This window comes from Podarcis melisellensis (genome assembly GCF_964234715.1).
Source record: "Podarcis melisellensis genome assembly, chromosome: 5".
In the NCBI taxonomy this organism is placed as follows: domain Eukaryota; kingdom Metazoa; phylum Chordata; class Lepidosauria; order Squamata; family Lacertidae; genus Podarcis; species Podarcis melisellensis.
The window spans coordinates 61,320,708-61,335,195 of NC_138537.1; the positions used below are offsets into that span (position 1 = coordinate 61,320,708).

The 14,488-nt window shown below is 40.8% G+C and overlaps 1 protein-coding gene across 1 annotated transcript in view; it reads left to right on the plus strand.

The window, feature by feature from the left end:
• Window positions 1–14,488, plus strand: part of ADGRA1 (adhesion G protein-coupled receptor A1) — a 302,973-nt gene that overhangs the window by 146,166 nt on the left and 142,319 nt on the right. The window contains exons 8-12 of the mRNA XM_081912622.1: window positions 484–648; window positions 6,343–6,541; window positions 7,927–8,076; window positions 9,787–9,948; window positions 13,233–13,436. Of these exons, the coding sequence (XP_081768748.1) occupies window positions 484–648; window positions 6,343–6,541; window positions 7,927–8,076; window positions 9,787–9,948; window positions 13,233–13,436 (880 nt within the window). The remainder of the gene's footprint in view (window positions 1–483; window positions 649–6,342; window positions 6,542–7,926; window positions 8,077–9,786; window positions 9,949–13,232; window positions 13,437–14,488) is intronic.

A 14,488-nucleotide genomic window follows, 5' to 3' on the forward strand; every position in this document is an offset into this window, starting at 1 on the left:
AGCATCAGCTGCATACAGTAGCGGATGACATGTTGAACCTCATCTGACCTCCCTCCAGCTGAATCACTGTTGCTTACAGGGACAGAGAGGAAGAGGGGTGTTGTGCCAGGGAGGTCAATATGGTTCATGAGCACCTTTCCAGCACTTCACCCTGTCCCTCCATCTCCACCAATGACACAGCCAGAGGGAGGTCAGGTGAGTAATGCATCCCCACCATGCTGTCAGTTACTGGTCACAAACCTTCATAAATAGGTTTAAGAATACAGGTATCTGTCCTAAAGCTTTTGAGTGTGTAGCGAGGGCTGCAGAATTGAAACCCAGCCAGATGAGCGGGGTATAAATAATAAATTATTATTATTATTAATAAGTAAACCAAACAAACATCACTGTGGTCTAAAGAGCTCTGCCCTATGGAGAGTTTTCGGAGTCGCATACCTTTTAAGTCAGGCTGATAATTTGCTTTCCTTTTTTACTCTCTTGTAGTGAGCTTATTTTGTCCAGCATTGATTTTGATGCAACAGGAATGTGGGAATGCATGGTCAACAACTCCTATGGAAACATGTCTAAGCAGGTAGAAATCGTTGTACTAGAAACAGCTGCACCTTATTGCCCTGCTGAAAGGATAGTTAACAATAAAGGAGATTTCAGGTATGATTTTTCTTCTGATTTCAAAAATATATGATTGATCTTTGGTTTTCTTGTGTAAAACCTCAATAAGCTTACTCTGTACATCTCAACTATATACAGCGGGTTATCTTTCCTATTCAAACAAGTTCCTCAATCAGTAGCGTTGGGTTAGTGGCAGCAATTTCCTAATGCTCTAATGGCTCCTCGGGCTACTTTATCTGTTTGGAAGGTTCAAATCTGCCTTTCCTAGCAAATTTAGGGATAATGTGGGATGTGTGTGGGGGTGGGAGGAACTTGGGTAAACCCTTTGCACTAGTGCTTAAAAATGTAGTTAAATACTGCCCCTTGTCATGCTTCCCTGCCTAGATACAACGTTGATTGACTGTCTTGTGGGTTAGTTCCAAATGTGAAGCACAACAATGGAAGAAACACACGTCTCCTTAGTGTCTGGGATGCCAATGAACTGTGTAACTATTTGTACACATTCAAGAATGCCCTGGGTTTGAGTTTTTCAAACAACGGTCACACATCCCACGTGAACTGAATCGGCTTTTAAAAGTGGCATGTGATATTGCATAGTGGGTGTCTTCTGTTCAAAGAAGAAAAGGCAGATAAAATAAAATAATATCCTCCTGGGTATGCCAAAGCCTATGTGCAGGTCTAAATTAGATCTTTGGATCCAGGCCACTTTAAAGTGCAATCTAGACATACCTTAAGATAGCAGTGGGCATCTGTGGTACTTTGGACATTGTTGGGTACCAACTCCCCAGTATCCCAGGCAGCATGGCCACTTTTCAGGGACGATGGGAACTGTAGTCCAATGACACCTGGGGGACCATAGGTACCACGGCTCCAATGTATAGTGTGCATGTTCCGAAGATAATATCTATGGTTCAAGCCACACATACAATTATAAAGCAAATAGAAATGGCTTGCAGTTTTCCTTCCTTTCTCATGCATTTCTTAAGAATGTGAGGAGACCACCCAACATCCCACCCCCGCTGAATCAGAACAAAAGCGTGACACATTTGTGCTGGAAGTGAGTCTTTCCTCTTTATGCATTAATTACCCCATTGTATTTGGAGTTATCACTAACTTAATTTCATTTTTTAAAACACACCCACCCACCCAGCAATAACATTATTCCTTCACTGTTGCATGGTAAACTAAATATCTTTCTAAGCCTCCTAGAAGGCAAGGCATCTTTTTGTAAAACGAAAATCCTTGCTTTTGTTTGAAAAGTTCAAGAAGAGAGAGTCACTGTAGACCGCATTTCTTCTCAATACAGAAAGGCTCAACTTGAGGTGCTGTTTAATGAGTCACTTAAAAAATATATTATATAAACTTGTACTAGCTGCTACATAATGCAGCTTTCATTAAGAAGCCCTTCAATCCCTTGCCACCAAATGTCATTGTCTTCTTGATAAATAAAATATATATGAATGCTGAACTAATGCCAAAGGCGTTTTGCCACTTCATTTGCTACAAATCAAAAAGCTGAGGAATTGACATTTCTGTCCTTATTGATCATCTTTCAGAAAGTCCACACAAATTTATTTTAGAAACTTACATCAAAAGCATGCTGAGTCCATAGATTCCTTTGGCATTTCAAAGTAATGAATGCAGAATTCTGGAGAACATCTTTGGAACTAAAGTTAACATTAACACCTGAAGCTTCCTTGAAAGGTTTCTCTTCCCAGGATGCAACTTGCATGCCAATAATTTATCATGAAAAGGTCTTTGAGGTTTTTGATATTCTAGCAAATACGTAGGAAGCATGATATCACAACCACAAAAGCAAAACTAGAAAGGGAAGGGAAGGAAAAGAAGAAGAGCTGTTCGTTTTTAAAAGGAGAAGCGTTAAATGTAATGGAAAGGTTGAGTCTTTTGAGCTGACAGGCCCAGGTGGTATTTGTAATTGAAAACTTGCTGCAAGGATTTGTAATGCAAGCCTCAGTGAACAAAAGCTATTATGGGGTGATGGCTGTGTTTTGTGTTGTTTTTCTCTCATTATAAGTTATTTTTAAACGGTGTGTGTGTGTGTCCCTGTGTTTCCAGATACTAAACGCTGGTATTCTAGTACTGAAATCTCCCCATACTATTCTTTGCTGAAAAGCCCAATGGTTCTCGTCTGGTAGACAAAGTGCCTTGCACTTAGAGATACTCAAAAGGATAGCTGCATCTAGCCCTTTAATAAATAAATATCAGCAGAGTAGCTCAATTAAAGTGACGTTCAGGCCAGAAGTAAGACAGAAATGCTCCTTGGTTCATATTCCTTTTAATTATTTATACAATTCTGACCATGATTCATTTTTGCATCCAAAGTCTTTTCTCTTCATAATATGTTATTTCTGCGGCTAGAAAGGTGTGGGGAATGAGCACCATATTTCTTCCAGCTGCAGTACTGTTCAGAATCGGAAATACATTTTTGGCTCAGTCTCTGTCAATGCATAACGTAGCAGCACCTTTAAAGAAGAAGAAGAAGAAGAAGAAGAAGAAGAAGAAGAAGAAGAAGAAGAAGAAGAAGAAGAAGAAGAAGAAGAGCTTGATCAAACAACTTGGTTTAATGCTAGAATCGAGTAATCTGAGGTGTCTCATTGTTTTTCACTATTACTTATGGCTTGGCGAGCCTGTTGGAGCCATCTGCCAGAGCGAGAGGGCAATCCTCCCACTAGAACTTGGGATCTCTACACCTCGCATAGCCTAGGGAGATTTCAGGAAGGGGCAGGGTTTCCCAAACTTGGGCCTCCAGTTGCTTTTGGACTACAATTCCAATCATCCTTGACCACTGGTCCTGCTAGCTTGGGATGATGGGAGTTGTAGTCCAACAACAGCTGGAGAACCAAGTTTGGGAAACCTTGGTTTAGACACTCCCACAGAGGCTTCCCTGGTTTACAGGGCCAGAAATGAACTTAACTCTCAGCTGCAATTTGCCCTTGTTTGGGAAGTTTTCACCTTTCTCTCAATGGCAGCCAGTGTCTGTTAGCTGCCTTATCTTCATTGTCACAGCTTGGGCAGAAATGGCATTGAGTAGGGTATAGGTAAAAGGGGAGGCTTCCTTAAGGGACCTTGAGGGGTGAACAGCACCCCACCCTAGCTCAAGTGGGACAGGTCTAGTCAGAAACCAACTTAAGTTGTCAGCAGCCCCAGTCTCATTGTTTTGTGCCATGTTGGATCATTGGTGTGTGGCTGCCCCCCCCTGACTTTGGTGATTAAGGTTGGACTTCAGGTCAGATCCTGTCCCAATGCCATGCCAACCTCACCTATTTCTGTTAGTCAATAAATTTGTGGCCAGTTTCATCCATACACATCTCCTGGTTCGGAGGGTGGCAACAAGAAAACGCCTTTTCTGTGGTGGCTCCCCAATTGCGGAATGCTGTCCCCAGAGAGGCTTGCCTGGTGCCATCATTACATGTCTTTAGACACCAGGCAAAAACATTCTGTGATGTATGTGAAAGTGTGGGGGATAGGATTGTTGTTATTATTTTACCATTAGGCTGTCTGTCAGTATGCTCTTTAATATTTTTTTTATTATGTTTTATCATTGATGTCTTTTAATGTGTTTCTAATTTCATACACCACCCCAAGATCTTTTGATAATGAGTGGTATATAAATGGAAAGAATAATAATGAGAATTTTCCTTGCACTCTCGCCTGGCTTTGAAGGGGGCTGCCACAGTAAATGCCCTACAATGGTGTAGTCTCCTTGCCCTCCCATTCTTGTTCTGAAGACTATACAAATTCTGGAAACTCTAAAAGAATGCAGTTTTTATTATGACTGTAGCCCCATTCTCACTGAGATGATAAACCCATGTCTTGGCTAAATCCCTTCAGGTGGAAACCTCACATGATAGAATGCCTCTCCATACAGAAATACTGCCGGCACATTGAAAATGATGTGTCAGGGAGCACAGACCTAGCTTAGCCTTCTATCTGACATGGTAGTTTTCTGTATATAGGATTTGTGTTTGTGAGGCAGCATTCCATCAATGTAAACACATTTTCATATTACCGGATCTTTAATAGAATATGCTATTTGATATATGGAAGGAAGTGTGGAAATGTACGGTTTAATAAAGAAAAGCTATCACTCATTTTTTAGAAGGAAAGGCCATCTATAGTTTTTCCCTTTATCATTCCCTAGCGTAATAGCACATCAAAGCAAAACAGCTTCAAATACCGTATTTTTCGCCCTATAGGACGCACTTTTCCCCCTCCAAAAACGAAGGGGAAATGTGTGTGCGTCCTATGGGGCGAATGCAGGCTTTCGCTGAAGCCTGGAGAGCCCCACCGCCAGCCCCACAAGCTCGGGGGACAGCGGGGAGGTGCAGCATGCCATCCCGCTGTCTCCCGACGTGGTTTGGAGGCTGGCGGTGGGCTTCCCCTGCCCCCAGCCCCAAGCTCCCAGAGTGATCGCAAAGCTGCACGCAGCTTCGGGATCGCTCTGGGACCCGTTCTGGGGACTGGGGACGGGGGAAGCTCGTGCTTCCCCCTCCCCAGCCCCGCATGCTCCCAGAGCGGGCTTCGCGCAGCTCTCCCCAAGCTGTGGGAGCCCGACGCGACTTCGCGCTGGCCTCCAACGTCTTGCGGAGAGCTGCCTGTTCTGGGGGCTGGGGTGGGGGAAGCTCGGACTTCCCCCGCCCCAGCCCCATGCCTGGGGGAAAAAATAATTCCCCCCTTTATTCCCCCCCCCCCAATTCTAGGTGCATCCTATGGGCCGGTGCGTCCTATAGGGCGAACAATACGGTAATAAACAGCACTGCTGTTAACTTGCAACTCCACTGATTATGAATTTTCTTCTCATAATCAATGAGTAAAATTGATGTCCACAGACAAACCAAGTGTTGCTGATTAATACTTATTGTTACCAGGCCTAGAAATTTCTAGGAGCTGTTCAGAAATTAAAAGACAGCACAAGTCCTGCCAGTAGGCTTACTTAATTAATAAACATGACACAAAAAGGATGGAAAGGGAAGCATCTAGGTGGAGTGTTTTAATTGATTAATGTCCCAATTAAACTGATTAAAGCATGTAGCAGTCCAAGATTATCTGTGCCAAACTGTTTGTGTATATTCTACCAATTTTCTCACTTGAGTCTTAGTGATGTGTGAATTTCCCACCTAGATTGTCACATTACAATTTAGTACTGATTATTTATTTATTTATTTAAAAGTTTTGTATACTGTCCTTTGCCATTTGGCCTCAGAGCAGCTGCAGCAATAAAATATATAAAAACAGAATACAGGGCAAATATAATAAACATAATTTTATAACTCCAACAAACAGAAGAAAAGAAGAAATCACTCAAACCTCGTTGCAGGATAGATTGGCATTCTGGAAAATGCAATGCAATTTTTTTTATGAATGATGGTGGCAGATAACCCTGTCCCTCCAGTCTGGCTTAGTAGGCACAGAGAATCAGTTTATGGCTTCCAATTCAAGACGAATATTTCACATGCACTGCAGTCTAGGTGCACTTTGAAGTAAGTCCTTCTGAGTAAGCCCTATTGGAGCTTATTTCCTAGCAAGTGTACACAGTAGGGGTGGTGAACATGGTGTCCTCACTATGTTGGCAACAACTCCTTTTAGCGTGGCTAATTGTGAGGGATGATGGGAATTGTAGTTCAACAACTTCTAGAGGGAGGTATGTTCGCTACCCCGGTGCACAAAATTGCATCCTTAGTTGACTGTTGATTATTGTTATTTTGCTTGTAGATGGCCCAAAACTCTGGCTGGTGTAATTGCTTACCACCCATGTCTTCAGTATTCTGTCAATCCAGCTTCCCTCTTGAACGCAGCAGAAGAGTCAAAAGCATGGCGTAAGTGTAATCGCACAGGTCGGTGGGCTGAAGAAAGCTATTCTGAATGTCCTTACTCACAAGAAGCTACTCAAGTCCTTCATGCTTTTAGTCAGGTAAAATGACACCAATTGTTATGCATAGAGCATACTGTAGATGTTGCACATCTCTTATCAGCACACTGCACAGAAATAGAAGTTTACTTCTTGTTATCTAAGGTATATTTCAAGGACAGGATCGGAAATATGCTTGGAGTATCTAAGTTCTACAAATATTCTAGGTTTGAACAAGGATAGTCAGAAGTGTTTATTATACAGATCAGGAGAGGGGAAAGACCGCTCCTTTCCTTCACGAGAGCCTCCATTTAAGCTGCCCAATCATGGGTGGTTCGGGGAAAATGTCTGAGGGACCCTACTCTCTCCACTGCTTCCAGTTGGATCTGCTCCCTGAGCATTAATAGGAAATGCAATCAGCCCCTGGCAGCTCAGTCAGAGCCAATTTTCCCACCCTCCCATGCTAAACTATATATAATGAGTTGCACAATGGCAGGTTGCCGGGGTGTGCTCATGGCTTTGCTATAGAAGAACTCAGTCACCATATTTGGGGCCAGGCAAGAATTTTCTCTCAAACCAATTGATCCTGGCTGAGGGCTTTGCCAACCTCATAGCAATCGTCGCTACTTGATGGCGGGTAAGACATTGGGTTGGATCCTTAGCCAGAGGGGGATCACACTCTACCACAATAAGTGACAGGATACCCCATTAAAGGAGTCAGTGGGGATGGTGGTTCTGTCCAGATACACTGATGGGAACCAAAGGGCCATAGCACCCCCCAGGATGGTGCTGCTGAAGGGATCACCCCAATTTGATGTATGTCATAGGGCAACCCCAATAATCAGCTAGCAGATGGGTTGGTTGATTCCAGATACATACCCGAGGCCTACACCAAACCTACTTATATCTGTAATCAATAAAGTTGTGGTTGGTTTTTATCCCAACATGGCTGTCCTGTGTTTCATTGCTTTCTTTGAATTCCTGGCCCTGGCAGAGGGCTTAGTGCACCTGGGCCTGCAAACTTTGGCCTTCCAGATGTTGTTGAGCTATGACTCCCCTCACCCCTGGCCATTGGTTGTGTTTACTAGGACTGATGGAAGTTGTTCACCAGCATCTGGAGGACCAAAGTTTCCCCACTCCTCTTCTAGATTCAGGCAAGATGCTCATGATACCTGACCTTAATACATCTGTTCAGTTAGCAAACTAGTGAAGCAGGATCAGTGCTAGTGGCACCAAGGTGTAAAAGTTACCTGATGACTTAACTGCACACGGCCTTGTTTGTAGCAAGTATTTTACCCTGTAAAGGGCTGGAGATTGAGACTGAATTTTTGCATGAATGACATTTTTCATCTGTAAGACTGAATTTGTTTATTTCTAAAAGTGCAACTGGGGTTAAACATTTGGCTGTGTTTTATAGGCAGCATTTTTTTTTTGTATTCTATTTCCAGATGCATCTTAACTCCACCAATGCACTTGAATTTTCCCATCAGCTTGCAACCTACACAAGAGATGCTGCCAACTTCTCAGATAAGGAGGACATTATCTATTTGGCTTACATGCTGGAAAAGCTAATCATATATATGGATGAAATAAAAGATGTAAGATACTGTCTTACTAATGAATATGTGACTGTTGGAAGCTGAAACAAAGAACAGAGGCATAATCTTAAATTTAGTACCAAATACCCAGCAGTAAATTTCTGTAATTTAGAGACAAAAGTTGTGGCTTTTCAACCAGATACTTCAAGTATTCACATTCTTAATTTCATTTGAATTACTATTTTTTTTTCAGTACAACAATAATTATATAGGGTTAATTATATCCAATTATAATTATATCCAGTGCTATACAAACACCATTCCACTTGTTTAAATGGGCTTCTTCTCCTTCCATACCCTCAAAATTTACTCCAGAGGATTCCTCATTCTTCTGGAGCAGATTTTCAGGATACATAGAGGGCCGCAGGACAGATTATGGTTAGGGTAGGTACAACTGGTGGGGAAAGGCTGCCTCTTTCAGACCTTGTGCTTGCCTCCCAGATGCTGTGTCTAGTTACAGCTGGAAACAAGATGCTGGACCTAATAGCCCATTGGCTGGATCTAGTGTGTGTGTAGGTGGTCCTTTTGTTCTGTTTTATACACAGCTTCTTCACTAAGATTGAAATGAAGGCAGTTCTTGAAATATCGCAAGAGTTCGAATCCTATTTAGTATTATTGCCATGAACAATATTTTGGCCGCAAGCTGGTATGATGTACTTCATATATTTTGATACTTCTAGACCTCTGCTTTCTCCAACATTCACGGTGCCTTCATAAGTAATTGACACAGTGACCCAAAGTGGGCATGCATTCCCCATAGTTTACAAAGGGAAAAAAGAGGATCAGTACCAAACCCAAAGAGGGAAAAAGAGGCAAGGTCTCAACATGGTATTAAAAAATAGATTTATAAAAAAAAAAATAGTAGAACCTGACAAAGTAGTGAAATGCTTAACACATCTTGATGAAAACCTTTCGGGGGCACTAAAAGAACGATGACAATCTACATCAGGCGTGGGGAACCTTTAGCTCTCCAGATATTGCTGAACTAGAACACCCAGCATCCCAAACCATTGGCCATGCTTATTAAGGCTGGTGGGAGTTTTAGTTCAGCAACATCTGGAGAACCATAGGTTTCCCAGTCCTGATACACATAGTCACTATATGTAGTAGCACAACCCATATCTCAAGTTGTGTTTGACCTCACAACTGAATTGGGACACTAGCAATTTATTTACTACTACAATTTATTTACAATTTAAAAAAGAGATCATGCACAAGAACAGGAGCCCCCTCCCCCCACTTCATCCTCATGGAGGGCAATGAGAATAACAACTGGGAGAGGGATTCTAGTCACTTATCCCCACTATCCCCTCTCTCACATTTACTTAACTTGGAAAAAGAACACATGGAGTGGGATTAGATTGCATCTGTAGTCAGGGCAGGAGCTGGAAGAGGAACAAATCACTGGTAAAGCACTCATAGCACGATATACTTTATGTCAATGGAACATTATTGCTTGGGCTCATATAATTCTGAAACAGTTTTGACTTTATAGTCGCTGACTTGGGGACAGGCTTATCCATAAGAAATCAATTTAGTCTTATAGCCAGAATACAGGATTTAGGTTGATGCTCTAAGAACTAGTAATTCCTAAAATGCTCACTAGACCAGTTAAATGCAGCTGCTTTCAATTGTGCTTTTATGTCATTGTTGTGCAGTAGTCAAATACTTTGCACTATGTCTCTCCCCCCCCCCCTTCCCTCCTACCAGCTTGCAGATGCTGTAGTTGAGATTGCCAGCAATATAATGCTGGTAAATGACCATGTATTATGGATGGCACAAAAGGAAGATAAAGCTTGTACCAGGATTGTACAGTGTGTGGAACATATTGCAAATCAAACTCTGACCAGTAATACACAGGTCATATCAAAGGTATTTCTTGAGATTTATTTGTGGCTTTTTGGTATGGAAAAGGTGGGAGAAGGAGGGAGAAGCAGAGAGGGATGGGGGGGATCTGGGTATGCGTACAGCATTGGTTTATATCTCAACTGATTTTGTAGCACCCAATGCATGTTGTCTTATGAGCTGGTGTTCATCATCAGGACTTAGAAATGACTCAGTAATAACTTACTCCCTTTTTTTTACCACTACCACCACGGTGTGACTGATAATCTATATTAGATAAATGATTGATCCATATTTTTTGGGCTGTCACAACACACAACTTTAAAACTTAATAGTAGTAGTAATCTGGTTCTGAGTAACGTAGAGAAAGAAGGAGTCTGAAGCCACCAACCGAGAGTAATTACTGTGGGATTAGTTATTTCTGAAAGTGATACACTTTAATGTAGAGGTGGAATAGGGCTAGACTTCAAGTTTGTCACATCTACTTTGATTTTTGATTATTATTATTTTACTAAAACCCCAAGATCTACAATCTGAGCATATTCTGAACCTAGGAATGTGTTTCCAGTGCCAGAACTTAACTGACCTCAAAGTCCTTACACACAAAAACTACTACTGACTACCTTTCTTCATTTAAATAGCCTAATTTAAGCGAGAAGAGTAGTTTCGTTGTTGCTGCTGTTAAACAATTTAGAGTCACAAACCTTTGCAAGTCTACCGCAAATCACCCAGAAAACGAACAGTAGGTTTGCTTTCTGCCCACTCCTGCCTTTAACCAGTTGTTTTAAACCAGTGGTTCCCAATTTGTAGTCTGCAGACTCCAGGGGGTCTGTGATACATACCCAGCAACTGTCCAGGACATCCCATTTTGCAGGGCACCCAAAAACATGCAAGTCATTAGATCCACACAGGAGTGGCTTGATTTTGTGTTGGGCCATGATGGAGGATATGGTGACACCATTCACATAACAAAAACTACCACCGAGATATCAACATTTTCAAAAGTAGGGAGTCCGTAGCTTGGCTTTTGGAAAACAAGGGGTCTGCAGTACTTAGCTATTTGGGAACCAATGTTCTAAACTATTAGTTCGCCCTTTTTACTGCTTTTGAATTATTAGAACACACTTTCCCCTATTAAGATGAATCAAATAATAAAGTGATAGTTCAGAATAAAAGCCTTCCAAACCTCAGTTTCTGTTAGAACAGAAAGCATTTCTTGGATTGCATTGCTTAGGCGAACCATACTTGGGATTTCTAGCTAGTTGCATACGTCAGAATAGTAGTAAAGACATAACTGATGCCATATGGTCATAGCAGAGGATCCATAATCATATTTAGTTTTGCATTTAGAAGTCAGTTCTTATCACTGGCTACCATGTTTCATGTTACAGCAGCAGATGTTCAGCAAGACTTGACGATAACATGCAAAAACAAATTCTGATCTAGAAGACGTCCTTTGGATGCCAATATAGGAAACAACAAATTGGAAACCTAGATAGTTTATCTATTGGAGTCTGCCTTTCACACATCAAAGGAAAAGAAAAACAGAAGTCCTTAGAGCACCTTTCCTGAATGAGCTTCCTATAGTTTGTGCTGTGCTTTTCACATCAATCTCTGACTTTTGTCTTCTGGGTTTCTGAGGGTTTTCCTGTTGTTATTCTGTCTCTCACAGCTACAGTAAACCTACCATTAAAATTATGTACTGGTCATTTCTTTGTCAGAGGGCAAATGGGCAAATTTAGCAGGGGATCAAATACTTCCCCCCATCACTGTGCATACTGAACAAGAAGTAGCGAGGCTACCTAAAATTAGTGGAATGTCTTCAAGTGGTCAGCAACTTCTTAAAAAGTCTACATTTTGTCATCCAATCTAGGAGAAACAAGAACCTTCTCCTTTGGTTCTGCTAGCTGATGCTTGTGATGTGGCCTGTGATCATTATTGTGGTCTTCTAAAATCACATGGTTCTGTTCTGCCACCTTCTCTCCCCAAGATGTCTCTCTTATCCTTGATGATAGTTGGCTTTTGTACTGTGATATACTTCATTGATGCCAGGAGTACCTGGCTGTATCTCTGTTATTTGGAAGGCTCTCTATTATCTGGAAAATCTCCCCTACTGGGAACTATTGGTAGAGCTGATTCACCTTGCATTCCCCTTTCATATTTGCACCTGTTTTGGAAGTCAGTAAATGATTTTCTTTCCTGCTGCAATGTGTGTCCAGCCAGAACTAACGCACAAAAAATGGAACAGAGGCACCTTAATGTTGCTTGATGTTGTATATGTAGTATGCATATATGGCGTAGCTATCCAGAAGCTGATGTTGATATGATAGTAAATGTTTTTAGATGTCAAGTACCACAGGTCATTTTTCTTCTTGTTGTTTAAGGGTATCTATCTCCCTTTGCGGACAATTAGGCAGACTGCTTCTTTGTCTTGATCCTACTTAGCCATTCTTTATGTCCTCCCCCCTTTCTGTAGGCAAATTAGCGTACAGTCAACTTCAACTTGTAAATAAAGCTGTAGACTTCTCTGTGTAGTCTCGTACAATACCAAACAACTGCTGTTCATTTTGGAGGCTAGCCAGCAGCAATTAAGCAAACTGCATCACTGAGACTGTGCTAGTCTCCATTTCTCTCTTTATATGAAAAGACCATGTCTTCTTGAAGATGTAAATGATTCCAGCTAATGAAACTGAAAATATTTTTTTGACCAGTGCTGTCACTTCACCTCCTCTGTCACCGTTAATCGCTACTTCACATCATGGAACACTAAGAAATGTGTCTTGATTCAAGGAGACCATCCATTTGGCTGTAGATGCTCTAGAGAAACTTGAACTATTCCTTCCTTGACCACATTTAGTTGCCATAGTAATATGATATGAATTATTACTGCCATAGCACTGTGAGATGAAATTTGCCAATCTGAATTCCTGCACATTTGCCATTCATTTCAAAGGTGGTGAGCATCTGACTGTAGGAATCTTGTTAAAACAAACAACTAATGATTGTTAAAATACAAATATTCCAGTTAATATCATTCTTCTCTGTAAATATAAAATTTAAGAAATGAGTTAGGTCCTTGTACATTTAAAAAAGAAGATCCTTGTACGTTTTTAAAAATTAAAAATAGTGTTGCAAGCCTACAAGTTATGTAACTTTATGGGTGCACATGAATGGTGGCTTGTGATGCATTATGTATGTGTGTTTGTGTGTATAGTACAGCATATGCAAATACATAATGTAGATTTTATACAAGTTATTGCCTGTAAAAAATATGTTAAAACTACACCAGCTCCTCAAATTTGTTTTGACAGGTTTCTCTTAATATTGCCCTGGAGGCCTTTATGATCAAGCCATCTAGCTTCATGGGGATGACTTGCACTGCCTTCCAGAAAATATCTGCAGATCCAGACAGGTCACTGAGCCGCAACACAGGGAACAGGGAGACAGACCAACGTTTGAATTTTAAGTGCAATGCTGGCAGTCATAGTGCCTCTGTGGTTAATTTCTCTCCAATGGTAAGTGGTATAACCAATGAATACACTGAATTTATACATAAAATCGTTTGCATTTTGCACTGAAGCAATGAGGATAAGTGATCTCAAATGATGAATTGAACTTCCTTCTGGTTTTGCAAGTGCATTGGCAATATTTCTTACAGAACTGTGTGCGTCTATTTAAGGACACACCCCTAATACTTGATGTTGAATCCTAAATGTTGCATTGGTTGAATGGTGAGAACAATGAAAGTAGTGTGAAAGCCTGTGGGACTTTTTGTGGTATGGAAGTAAACTGGACTGAAATGCCATCAAACCTATAGTCTCCAGCAAAAATAGTTGCAGGCATTCTGATCCTGGCCCAGGGACAAGGTGGACCAAAGTTGATTAAATCCATCTAAGTCTAATTTATGGAGTAAATGTATGATTTACTCAGGGTTCACTTGATTTATTAGGAGTAGTAATATTGAATAAATATATAAATCACATTTTTCTTTTGTCTCAAGTTTATGATTTTGCCAAAGGATGTAGGTATATATTGAATGTATGTAGGAATGGGGATTATCTTTCATTTACTAGAAAGCAGAAGTATATAAAAGCATCCAGATATTGAAAAAGAGTTGCTAGTTGTGAGGGGATTTGCTGCTGTTTGTTCAGCAATTGTTTTATGCAATTTCCTGTTTGTTATGTACTGTTTCCTTAATGATGTATATTGAATGTTTATATGAGGCACTTTTAAAATTTTGTAAAGGGGGGGGTCCATCATATGTTCAGATGATTTGAGCAATGCTAGACAAGTGACAAAGAAATATTAAACCATGTTCCGAAAGGCACTTCTATTTTATGAAATGTTGTGAATAATATTAGCAGTTCTGTTACTATATATGTGGTCTGAAATAATCTAAGAAAGCTAACAGACACGAGTTCCTTAGTGGGAAGTATTATTTGTATTGAATAATGAAGCAGAACAATTAGATTCTGATCCAGTGCTAAATAGAATTTTGCATTTGGTTGAGCATGTTATTGAATTTAGAGTGTTCCAAGTTGAAGTTCTTGTTATCCTTGAACGGAAT